The sequence below is a fragment of the Anticarsia gemmatalis genome, chromosome 6 (assembly GCF_050436995.1).
Source record: "Anticarsia gemmatalis isolate Benzon Research Colony breed Stoneville strain chromosome 6, ilAntGemm2 primary, whole genome shotgun sequence".
Classification (NCBI taxonomy): domain Eukaryota; kingdom Metazoa; phylum Arthropoda; class Insecta; order Lepidoptera; family Erebidae; genus Anticarsia; species Anticarsia gemmatalis.
In genome coordinates this window covers 4,298,511-4,312,193 of record NC_134750.1, presented here as the reverse complement: position 1 = coordinate 4,312,193, position 13,683 = coordinate 4,298,511, and the positions used below count along the sequence as shown (strand labels likewise).

The 13,683-nt window shown below is 37.3% G+C and overlaps 1 protein-coding gene across 2 annotated transcripts in view; it reads left to right on the top strand.

The window, feature by feature from the left end:
- Nucleotides 1-13,683, top strand: part of LOC142973538 (mannosyl-oligosaccharide alpha-1,2-mannosidase IA) — a 61,194-nt gene that overhangs the window by 27,800 nt on the left and 19,711 nt on the right. The window contains exons 1-2 of one of the 2 annotated variants that reach the window (XM_076115351.1): nt 10,764-11,247; nt 11,890-12,108. In XM_076115351.1, the coding sequence (XP_075971466.1) occupies nt 11,029-11,247; nt 11,890-12,108 (438 nt within the window). In that variant the 5' untranslated portion in view covers nt 10,764-11,028. Of the gene's footprint in view, nt 1-10,763; nt 11,248-11,889; nt 12,109-13,683 lie in introns of those variants that run through there. The other variant, XM_076115350.1, reaches the window with a different exon arrangement.

Genomic DNA, 13,683 nt, shown 5'->3' with positions numbered 1-13,683 from the left:
TCTCGGAGAATTGTGAAATCATGTCTCTCTGGATTCTGAATAACAAACTTATTTCGTCATCTTAGTATGTCCTCGCTCTGGGAATTGTTTGAATTTTTAAGATGTGTCATGTAAATAAATTATACGAAGGTGTACAGAAGCATGATCGTGTCAAAGGAACGAGCCCCACATGACGTAAATCAGCAATTTTGTTGAGTATCGCAGAGCCGGCGTTAACTTAGCTCCGTCGACTTTGAAATTACATTTCGTCTCGAGAAAAGCTTGTAACTTTGTGGTCTTTTTCTTTTCCAAAGGCTTTGTCTCGGAGAAAACATTAATACAAGTTTCAAAAGCTCAGCTCTTAACCAGATTTGATACGCTCCTCTATTTTAGTTTTATTATGTCTTTGTTTTATGGTCTAGACGTCGCATGATGTGACTGTTGATTCATAGGGCAAAGTACTAATGAGTGATATTGAATCTGTTTAGGATCATAGACCTCACTGGGAATTCAGTATTTAGTAAGGTAGATGAAATAAAGTTCTAACTAACTCTTCGGTTACAAAATATCTGTCCTTATATTAGTTGGAGTCGCTATTTAGTTTCGGGTAACATGTTATGGTAAATTCTTAATTTAGTTAAACTGTCTATTGAACAACTAGAGCCGCCAGCTGTAACCAAAATCCAACAAACTGATAGAGTTTTATCTTCGCCCGCATGACACTGTTGTCTGTTTTCTATTTATATTCCCTATTTACCCACACTACGTGTATTGTTCTACTTCATATATACGATTCTACGTGTTTTTCGATGATTTTAGTACCACTTGTTTAAACAAACCGCTTTTTATGTGTTACGATTATGGTACAAATATGTTCTTCAATAAAAGAAGAGAGTAGTAATTTAAGTCAAAGAAAGAAATTTAAAAGTGTGAATGCTTTTGAATTGCTAGTCGCATTTGGAATTCAGAGATCGACTGGACTTTAAAGTGAAGTTGGAAGCGTTTAGAAACTTGGCGGCGTCGCTTAGTATTCGAATAAAGAGATTTCTTTAAAGTTGGTCGAGGCAAGGCCCTGGTTCTGCGGTTCTCCCGCAGGCAGCGTGCACCAGTCACGAGGTCTATCACGGGGAATATTAAGGAGAGACGTGCTCCCAGTAGTGTTCACAGTTTCCTTTCAAGCATCTCGCAGTTATGTCGCGATTCGATACAATCTCAATTGCCACACGTGATGTGAAAACGTTTGCTAGTTGTCAATTTCTAGTGAAGGAATATTCTATGGTAGATATCTACGTCGTTCATTCTAAATTTAAAACAATTCATTCCTTTATGTTATCTTCTTTTATATTTTATACAAAGTAGCGTAAAAATAAACAGAAAACGTCAGGAGCTTTGGATTTGCAATTCGTTAATTTGAGTGCCTGTGTCTTAAGAATCCGTCATTAGTTTGTATTGTTTTTAAATCTTTTCGACCTGAGATTAAATCAGATAAATATTTTTTAATTTTTACTTACTGCAATTTACTTTTTACTTTAATAAATTTAATAGTTATTATTTGAATGATACTTACCTCTGTGAGTGCTATAATTGCTTTTACTAATATAAATCTATTTATTATACTATACTTTACTATAATTTCAAGAGATTTTCGCTGACGAGTGACCTAGAAACTTAATTAAATTGGCCCCACGGGACGTTGCCGGGGTGTTTGTTGTGATTATAGTATCGATTAAAATACACTGACAGGTTTTCATCTAGACTACCCAATCACTGGCATATAGTTATCACGCAACGCTTACAATTTAGGGTTGCAAACTCTATACTGTATTCTGTATTTTAAAATCCATTAAATGTTATCAAACACTGGGTGGCTGGATAAAAACGTAGATTTTCGCAACCACACACGCTCGCAGCCCGCCTTTTCCATGTCGCTGTGCTATTGGCAGTCGTTGCGCCGGGGCCCGCTCGTTAGAGACTGTCCACTAGGATAAATCGAATTTTCTCTATCGTCTACTGTGACTGTCGTTCCGTTTAACTTGCCCGCGTCGAGGGAGAATATCCTTTTTATAGCTTTACAATAGTCTCAAGTTTTCTACTTACTGATTCGGAAAATTTTCGACACAATTGAAATAGTGAAATCTGAGTAATTTAACAAAGTAGGAGTTGTAAGGGGAGGTGAAGCGTGACGCTGCGCCATAAGGTGTAACACGCTCCCTGTAGCGCTATACTTGGATCGGCGTACTCTCTTTACTTACCAATTGCAGTAAAATGGCAATAACAGTAGAGATAAAACTCTTGATATAGTGTGCGATCGTGAAAGCCGAACCGTGCTCGGCCCCTCAGAACTTTGCCAATATCTAGTGTTTCAGTGTATCCGTGATTTTCGCTACGACAGATAGGTATCAGGACATTCGTACTTTATCTTTCCCTTCGATGGGAATGGGTGGGCTTACGGTCGCGTTATGACTCGGATTTTTGAACACGATATGTAATTCTCGCTGTATTTCGGTATTTTATCCGATATAGCTTCCGTTGTTGGGTAAACCTGTTATCTGTAATGTGGCGTTTCGTAATGGCGTGCAAATACTATCTATCGTTAGTTTATTTTTACGATTACATGTTTTAACTATTGTTTTATAAGAATAAGTCGCACAATAATACGATGTTTATTGATTTGCGTGTTAGTAAGGTGGTTGATCTAAAAAAGTTACTTCAGTTTGAAATGCATGGCTTTTCTTTAAACGTACACTGAAAAAATGTATGTAAGTTACAAAGCACATTTTTCATTCAGCCGCGATTAAAGTGTTGTGTATTGTTTGCGCGATGTTCGTGGCGGCTGAGGGTATGCAAATATTTAGTACGAGTGCAAAACGGTACCCGCTGTCAGCACTCGTAAATTCACAGATTACCCGCAGAGTTCGCCCGCTGTATGTTAATGCATCCCGCAATAAAAACCTTCATATAAACAATTTAATTGAATTTCGTAAATTATGATTACTTGTAACGACTTTTGTTATGACTATTTGCTTTTAATCTGACGTTATGTTTGAACGGGTAGAGTACCAGTTGAATTATGTTTAGTGTGTTCAGTCACCATCAATAACGGTACAAAAATTAATTTGATTTTTTAAATATGGCTTAACAAATTGTCGACTGAATAGTTGTTAAATGATGCTTAAAAAATATTTGGTTGGCACTGTCTAGCTAAATATAATTATGTACTTAAATAAGGTGCTCACGTAGCATAATACGGTATGCTGCAGTATAAAGACTAACTACTAACCATACGATAAAACAAAACAAAAATAGTATAAAGACAATATCTTCGTAAATTAACTTAGCTCTGCAAACATTTCGAATAACTCCCGGCTAATAAGTCGAACTTTTAAATCCCTTTAATCCATATTTGAAACCGCAAGGGAGAGAAACTTGCAAACGTTTGGTAAAGGCGCATTCTTACAAAATGCACAGCTACCTTACAGCAGAAGCCTTAAAGGCTTAAACCGGGGGACTTAGTCGTGAATGAAAGTATACACAAAAGATAAACTCGCCTGCGCCTCGACGCCCCCACTGCACAGATTAGCTCTCCTATTTCATCTTCTGTGAGGTATTCCTTGCTTCAAACACTTTATGCTTTTACTGCACTACCGAAATAGGGTAGTTGCCTACCAGTCTAATCAGCTACTCTTTATGAAATGTCAAAAACACATTTTAGTATAGAAATACGACGTAGTAACGTCACTATGTCATATTTTCGTTGGTATCTAATGAGTGTCTAATAAAATGTTTTTCAGTCTGTAATAATTACAATTTCAACATTATTTACAAAAGCTACATAGTCTTAGCATTTAACATGAACCTTTTACGAGTACGTTTTTAATCATTTTACGTTAACCCAGTAATCTACCCAATAACTTATGCGCCAAAAATAGATTATTGTTTATATTACTCTTCCGTCTGTTTACGTTTTGAAAGTGAATCTTAATTGCTGTTACGATTTGTTTGTGTAGGCTTAGACAATTTTAATAAGGTAGCGTTATAATACAAACGTTCTCTAACGTTTACCGAGTAACATTGTTATCTATCGTGGATTAATTTCCTTCATATCACTTCAGTAGCTTGTTGTTACTATTATATAAAAGTAAATACAGTTACAATAGTTTCATTGTCTCTGTTAATTACAAATTAATTTTCCTTGTTGGCTACTACACTGAACAACTAATTTTCTTTCTCACAAAGGTAATCTTGTTACATAATCTTTACTGATGGAGACCTAAAAATGTTTCTTTGCTCTTACAAAACATCGGGTCATTAGATTTTTACAAATTATTATGAATATCAATTTCATTTTTTAAATAAAATCATGCCAAAACATACAAATGACTAAAGCCTTTTTCTCGTGTCGCCTAAATATCTTTATTTATGTATGTACTTTTAACATATCTGATCATCTACTTGCTTGAACTGTTCATTTTTAGATGGCTTGACTGTGATTTCAAGAAAATCTCTTTGTTTCTTTAAGCCCGGTTACCAATTAGCCCCACTTTTCCAAAGCTTTGTTTGTTGTGACCTCCTTATTCCTCAATGATGAGTTTGTTCGTATTCGTCAAGGCCCATTATCAACAAACGAACCAGTTCTGTTTCCATTTCTTTATAATTTATGTACATTTTCAATTCACAAAACTCGTCTAACGTCATGCCCCATTTAGTGGAGAACTCACTCGTGTCGTGTTTTGCGTGTACATTTGTATTGCATTATATTGCACGATTCGATTGTTAAATGTTACCTCATGCAGGCTAGGTTAAGGCTTCGTACCAATGATTTACTGTGAGCGCAGGTGTTGCAGTAAAAGTAACAGCTCGTGTGAAATGTGCGCCTCCGACCTGTACGTAATGGCGCACTTGTAACTTATAACTCACCTTACGCCATTGAAATGTCCACGATCTTTAAATAGGATTTTATTGAATCGATCCTAAACACCCGTACAGATAAACTACTATTTTATTGTAATTGTAATAAAACTTGGCTTGCGTCAAATCGAGCCTGAAGACATTCATTGTTAAGTTTTACGATAGTGCGTAAAATGACCGCACCATTTGAATATTGCATAGAGGTATAACACAGTATTACTTTATTGAACGTTGCACAGTACAGTTAAAGCGGAAACGCGGCGGTGTTTGCGATCCGCGCCTACACGAACTTCCGTCTACGCTGTCCTGAACAAATAGAGCGGTACAGTAACTGCAGCCCTCGATGGGCGTTTCATTGGCCGCGCTTACATGCAACCATTTATAAATTCAAATGAACCCGGCGAACAATATACGCAAGTGTAGCCGGTGCGTATCAGATCTCCTGCCTCTATATTATATTACAACTAGTCTGAAACTACGTACTGTGTATCGACTTTCGGTTTAGTTGTTCCTAATTTAGAACCAGGCTTTTACGCCGTCCTCGCACGCTATTGAAACAATCAAACGTTTAATAACAATATGTACGCACTGAAACTTCAAACGACTATATACTTGTCACTTACATATATAAATTATCTTTAACACAATGAATAAGACCAATGTTTCTAAGAAACCATTTATTTGTCCTTTAATATACTTAACTTATTCTCGTCTAAAGTGAATCCTTCTTTCTATCTGATGTCGATTTAGCTTCGACAGAAGTTGATAAATGATTTCTTGTCTTCGTAACTATTTATCCTGTAAAAAGGTTTCAGTGAGTTTAGTTGTTTTGTCTTTTATTTTGTGTAGCCTTTTTCTTGCGAGGTGGTGTCGAATAGCGAACTAAGAGCAGTGTAAAAATATTTCCCGCCGCACCTGTCGGCTCGCACGTTAACTACTCACGTATATAAATGCCCTCCAGTCACATTTTCTTTTTCTTCACGACTGAAACATTTTCTTTATATTATTGTGCTTTTATTTCGCTTCCACTCATGTACGTATTCTGACAAAACATATTACTATATTTTTCGTATCGTACTTAATCAAATGTTGCGTGCACCAATAACCAACACAATCAACATAAAAGGATTATGTAAGTAAGTAATTGTTAAGTAGTAGTTAAATCACCGTGATTGGCCAAACATTGACTTAGGACTGACATGTAGAGTGTCGGAGTTGCGTGGAGGAACTCGCCGCATAATTTATCACTGCTTGATGGATGTTCTGTTCTATCAGACCTCGTGGAAACTATAGTACTATGCGTAAGTATAGTTTGATAAAATATGATTCCGACTTGCAAGTTTTATGATTTAGTGGGCAGCGCAAAGGTGCGGTGACCTGCCACGTTGTCGACGTGATAATGATAAATGTGGGCTCAGCCAACCTCTATCAAAAATATTTTCCGATTCCGACCCTTCGCTCCGTGCACCTAAATAAAAAACGGATTTTATTGTTTCAGCCATAACATCAATCCAATATATGTATGATCCCGACATTTTTCAGGAATTCTTTGTAACAGCGGTAGCGCTCGGTTTGCGATAATTAATTGGTTGTGCCTCGTCATATTTTTTAATATTTCTGTCTGGTGGTGATTTATTTTCGCGCTGTCACGTCACGGGTCAGGCACACTGAAGCTTACAAATGTTTTAGTTAGGCGTGCCTCGTAATGGATATAAAACACGAGCGAGTTCGAGACTCGGTATTATTGGATATCGCTTACAAGGGTTCCCATGTTTGTCGGCGAGACAGACGTCGATCGCTCGTTTTATCCTCGTGAAAGGCAGTTAAGTTACAAAGGCAGCCCACTTGCGAGTTCACTTTGCAAAAGGAGATGTACAAAAACTGTCGTCTTCCGTCGCCGAGTAAATAGCAGTGGTCCATTAGAGGGCGCGGCGGTGACGGCGCGCGCGCCTTCAGGATAACGTGTTCCGTACAAATCGAATCACGGGGGAGCGACCCATTATGCAGATTTTCCATTAGAGAAAAACTCTAACAGTAGCTCCGTCTTTAGTGTCGTCGTTCAAAGTGTGATCGTAACGAAGAGCCGTGATTCAACGCTCAAGTCTGGTGACTCATAAAGTTTATACTCATTATGATTTCCTTAAGATAAGCTCCAAAATATATATTATTGTAACATCAAATAAATATTTATGTACCTATTACTTAATTCTGTACCAAATTTAAATTCCATTGCTATAATCGTGCACGTAAGCCAAATACTAAATTAAAATGCGAGAGAATTTAGATCAAATTCATTCGCGCATCGCATGCATTTCGTTGTCGAGAAACGGATAGCATAATCCATCTTAACATGTAAATTTTTGTGTAGGCCACGGTATGCGTGTGTGCGTTTTAATTTTACGGGTTGCTGGATCGCATTTCGGGCCGACATCACGTTAATCAGAATGAACGTATGTGTTTGTTGGTGACTGAAAGCGAAATAGACTAACGTGGTTCGGGACAGGGTACAATCGATCAATGACAGGGCGTCAATTTGACACCTCGAGCGGTGAGGGGCAGGGCGGCCTCTCGTTAAACACTCGTTGTCCGCTCAGTTCAGCTGAATTTAACATGAAAGAGCCGCCTAGATAAAGATTTAACATCCGAGCTTCTTACAAGAAAAAAACAAACTTGCTTTCGCCCGCGGGAAGTTCATAATAAAGAGTCAATTCTTACTGTCTTTCTACTTTAGTGGGATTTACTAGCGATGATTAGTAACACGACTAATGGCTGTATAATTGTACAAAAAATATGAAATCACATTGTTGCTCCCTTGTTAGTTTTACTCATAGTCGTTATACGCTTTTGTTTTAAAAGTGGAAAGTAAGCGATGTTCTTTCATCAACAAACTGTTGTGGGTTTTCTGTTGTTCCGCAGGAAATCTCTATGATGACTTTACTTTTTCCACTGTTTTATTTTTTGTTGTTTACTTCACACTTTGTGTTGGTGGCCTTTGTTTTTGTGCATGAATTACGTCACTGGATCTAATTTGTGTTATACAACGTAACTTGTCCGATATTTAGTTTTTTTTAACCCTGTGAATTGTTTTTAATGGCAACAATTTCTGATTTGCTTTCTATTTTTAACGTCAGTCATTAGTAATTTCGACACCTGTACCAAACAAACCAAACAAGTTATTTTTTAACTAATCTGACCGCAAACCAATAGATCTATATAAAAAGAACTCAGAAATAATGTATTTATGTAACGAAAACCCGTCGTAATAAATGTGAATCATCTAAATACGAGTCCAACATTTTCGTTAAGCTGAGAGCATGAATCCGAAATTAAGGTCAAAGCGTCAAATCAGCAATTCAGTTTAAAGCGCGACTACTACGATCTCTTTGATAAGTTGTGTAAGAGCTCTCGGCTCGGCCCACGACACCATGTAAATAACTTCACAACAAACATTTGTACGAGGCCTTTATTTATGATATTTTAGACGGCAGAGATTTGTGTCGTGAAATTTTGATCTAGGTAACTCGTCTAAAAGAAAAGAAAATATATTTTCAGGAGTGACACGCACCTTTATTTTACAAAGTAAGAATTGTGCGATGTCGTTTTGAGTTACGGCAGCCGCATCGCAAAAAATGAAAATATAACAGAATCGCGCTACATGAATAAATTCGCATAGCTTATTATTGTAAATATTAAAACATTACATTGAAATTTAAACGGTTTTTTCAGTGAATAATAACGTTCTTTATACATTGTGTTTCTCCCGCAACGGCTTTGTGTTAACTTTTCACTTTAACGAGCAGTATTTACTGCCACAAACGCATGTTATCTATTTTCTGTGCCGGATTGTTTTGTTCAACGTTAATAACAATAAGTAGTAAACTGCTGTGACACAAAGTATTGACAAATAAACTTAACTGCCGAGTGGATTTCCGAGGAATAAAGGTTTAGTGGCGTCGCGAGCAGTTAAAGTGATAGTTGGGCGGCCGCACGGGCAATAAGTCAGTGTGAAGACGTGTGCGGAGGAAGAGGTCTTATGGTGTCTGCTCGGGCTATAACAGTAAATCTGAAGGAGCTCGGATTTACGCCGGGCCGCCGGGCCGCAGTGCACTGGAGGCCGCGCCCGCACTTAATTACCGCCCGCCGAGAATGGCGAGATTAGTTCCCGTTCCCGCTGCGGCCGTGTCGGCACATATTGCCCCCGCCTCTCACGCGGGTAACGCCACTACTTTCCACTATCATCCACTATGTATCGCTGAGCAACCTTCCCTACTTTAGTTTTTCCGAGCATGTACTTTAGTTTTTTCTATAACATCCAAAAATCAAGGACGTAAGCATACTTCATTACATATTGTGCATTATATATGTATTAATATGCCGATTATTGCAGATACAATAAAGTCAGTGCGATCGGTATTATTATGTACAACTATTTTCCCTGAAGCTCCTGAAACAAAATAATAGCTATATTATTACTCTACAATCATTGCTATGTTCAAAACGTCCGGAATATAAATAAAGTATGTATAATAATTATAATAAACAACAACAGCAAGACAAGTGTTGTAAGCAAACAGCTAATGAGTACAGTGTGCGCATCACTCTAATATACTCTCTAAGGGACTTGTCACCCTCATTTCTTATTTCGCTGACACAAAATATATTCGACATCATTAATATCTCTCTTTATCTCGTCTGCTCCTAAAAGCCTACGGTCTTCTTATCTCTATATCTTTGTAATTACACAAACATTAATTAATCATAGTTTAATTTTTGTTTTCCTTTTATATGTATTATCTTTTCATTTTAAACGGTCGTGTTTAGGTTCGCTTGTAGGGTTATCTTTTAGGCCGCGACTGTGTAAATTCCTGGAATATGTTTACATTGCTGGCTTAGAGAAATGTAGCAAACACATTTCACATTGTATTACAGTAATATAAGGCATACAGCCATTTAACACTATTACTTTTATATACCTAAAGCACATTTTTTAACGAACGTTGTGTAGTCTGAATAAATATAGGGAAATTTTCATGAATTTTGTAAGCTACTTAAACTTTTATGACCTGAAATGACCTAGATATTGAACCTATTACATGCCGAGGGCGGTGGCAACTCGTCCTTGGCACCATTCCACGAATTAAGCGACTATTAATCTTTCATTATTTCGTACTTGATCAGATATCGTACTGACATTCAATTCGAAACAACGTATTTCCCACTTATAATTTTTATTTGTGTAAATTACCGCGATGCTGCGACTGATTTATGTATAATAATTTATCTTAAAAACTTTTTTTGGAGTCATAAATAATAGACCACAATGCCTACTGAAAAATATTGTCAGTCTATCAATTTGACTTAACATCAGAGAGTACTATCTTTACTTATACGTATTTTTATTAATTTATTTCAGAGCCGAAAGCATGTCAATATGCTCATATTTCGAGTACAAAATGTAACAGTGATTACCAACAATTTTACGCGACTTTTATCTTATAGATCTGTTTAGTCTTAGTGGATAAGGTCGTTATATTCATAATTATGTTCCGCATCAAGTGCAACTCAAATAGTCCTACTTAAAGAAGATCTTGATGACCATGATCGGAATCAAGTTTTTAGAGCTCAGAACACGAAAAAGTTTAGCTCAAATATTACGCGCCAATCCATCTGAGGACTGATCGCTGTGAAAATTGCTTAATACGTTGATCTTGAACCACTTAGTGAGTGCGATGAACCTCAAAGTAGAGCATGAGTAACGTGGCATTCGTATTGATAACAAAATATTGAATATACCTCGCCAATAGTGTAATGTTTCGTCAGTATCGCCGCTATCACCAAACATCAACATCGATATTGCTCGCCGACCGCTCATCAATATAACGCGCGCCGTCGACTCGCGCGCAAGTGTGTCAAACGATTCCGATATTTTGCCACTTTTTGTTACTCTTTACCAAAACTAAATAATGAATAAGTCCACCCGTGCGTCACAATATTGCCAGTCGCGTTAAATTTAAGGAAAATACTCGTTTAAACTCGTAAATACTACATCCAACAGTCACCATTTGTGAGCCTTATCGTGTAGTTGTATTTAATCAGTGGCGGCGACCGTGTAAAATCATACGTTAACTATTACCGGTAACAATGCGTACCGCTCGAGTTTTTCGCGTAGTGCTGGTCGGGGTGGGGTTCACTTTCACCGTGTTTATGTTGGCCCATCTGTCGCAAATGAACTCGCACCCAGAGGGCATGCACGCGTCGCGCATCCTTCGTCACGTGCGCAGAGGAATACCGGACGCACAAATACAAATGCCGAACAACGGAGCAACAAACACAACACAACAACGTCTGCATGTCATTCAGGTGCCAATCGATTTTTGCCATTGTGACGGATTTTGGTCTAATCTATGAAACGGATAACGACAAGTGGTACCTACACAATGTGACAATTTGCCACGGAAACGATTTAAATTATCGAACATATTTTAGCCCGAAAAAATCATTGCCTCCAATTCTATTCGAAATGCGACATTCAATAATATAAATTTCCATCTCACTAACCTCTGTTTAAAGTGTAATTGGTTAAGTCGCGCAGTTTTTCCAAGTCACTGGGGACTCTCGAAGTTTCCCAGTACCTAATAATAATTAATGGCCCCGACGAAAGTCCGATATCCTTTCATTAGTGTCCCGTCTCCGCACGGAGCGGTCGAGATTAAAACTTGTTCAGAATGAGAGCTTTGCGAGCACTCTTTTTGAAAAGGCCTCGTTCACGGCACGCCTTTGAAATGTGAAATGTGGTCGCCGCTTTATGAAAAAATATTTGTTCACATGATCCGGAAAACATTTTGAATTCTCCGTGAAGGCGAGCGACCGTTTCAAGCAAACATTTTTAAGTTTTCAGCCGTGATTCGAGTGACGATTAAGGGGCGTCGTCTACTCTCTGTAGAAAAGTCGTAACTGAAAACTGAAAGTTGAGATTGAAAATGTTTTTTTCTTTTTTCACAGATGATGTTACACGCGTGGAACAACTACAAGCTGTACGCTTGGGGAAAGAACGAATTGAAGCCGATGTCGAAGCGAGCTCATCTGTCAAGCGTGTTCGGTGCTGGTGACCTGGGTGCCACGATCGTAGACGGTCTCGATACCCTGTACCTGATGGGTCTCAACGATGAGTTCCTCGAGGGCCGCGATTGGGTCGCTGAACATTTGCATATTGATGAAATCGTAAGTAACACATTTTATTCTTGTTTCCTTCACTTATGCATCGCAGGATTCTAATTATAATAAACTTACAACTAGATTTTTATCGAACATTAGCAACAAGAGTTGTAAGGAATACAATGGCATTTAAAAAATGCCACTTTTTGTGCCGTGGTCATTGATTTCACACTTTCAGAACCATGAACTATTTTATCACTTAGCTCTATCATAGAGTCTTCCCATAAAATTCCTTTCTGGCAATTCTAATGTTATTAAATTAAACTGAAAGTGTTACCATCATCACTTGTGTAGTCGGCACTAGTCGGCTACGGCGAGCTCGGTGCAACGAAATGATAAATTAGCCGTAACCAAATGGATAAGAAGTCTATTAATGTGACTTTGACATGCTCTGCTAGCCAGGGTTGCTAAACTTAGGCACACGGTTGCATTCAATTTGATTTGTTAAACATTTATTGTTAAAGTTCCGTGTCATTAGACTTACAGCAGCATCTCTAACGTAATACGATCATGCAATATCAACGTTTCAGTTTCAACACTATAACAAATAGATTTAAAACATTCTTATCTGTGTTTAAAATTTTACTGACCGAACAACAAAATAGGTAAGTAAATAGTAATCTCCGGAGAGCGTGTGTTGAGATAAGAAAGGCCAAGGAAATAGATTGCTAAACTTCATTTATATGTAGGACAAATGAAATAGTTTAGCGTTTGTATAAATGAGAACATTATAATCTAAAATTGATAGTTGACTTCGATGTCGTACCGTAATTTAAATTTCAAGTTTACAATCCAAACCGGTTTGAGATAATATATATTATGTCGCGTGCAGTCTACAGTCGTGAGCAAAAAATGTATGCTGTTGCGTTTTCAAATCCATGTTTATGAATGAAAACATAGAAGTTAATGCCGTATGTTCGAATACGTTATGGGTGCAGTGATCGCTAGATTAAATTAAAGTATATTTATCGCTTTATATGATATGATATCTTTTCATTCATAAAAAAATATTTTGGCAACATGACAGTATAAACATATTTGTGTTCTTGAATGTATTTTGAATGATACATAGAATTGTTGTTTTATTATATTTGCATAACATATAAATATGTTTTGCATTCCTGTATACTAAGTCATATTATACGCTTATCTCATAGTGCGAGTCAGAATTGGGTATTTGATTAATAGAACGTCAAATAAATGTTTTTGTAGGGAATTGCTATTTCAAGACTTTAGTCATCCAATATATTGAAAAGAATTACTTTTTGATGCAAATACTCCCTTAACTTCGAGCTATTTAATTGCAATTTTTTCGTCTGATGCCTTCAGTAAAGCACAGATTATCCACAACGAAATTATAGGGGGTCAATAATAGCCTGAATTGCTTCGAGAAAAGGATGGTACGGCCGTACCGTATTTCTTTGCTCGACTTCTGGATGTCAAATAAAATTAATAAAGACTGAAGAATCTAAAACATCTTAACACATCTTTTACACTATTAAGCAATAAGTTGTATAAAACAATAGGCAAGTAATTTTCCGTATAGTAAATATTGATTTGGCCGGCAAGTGTACACAAAAA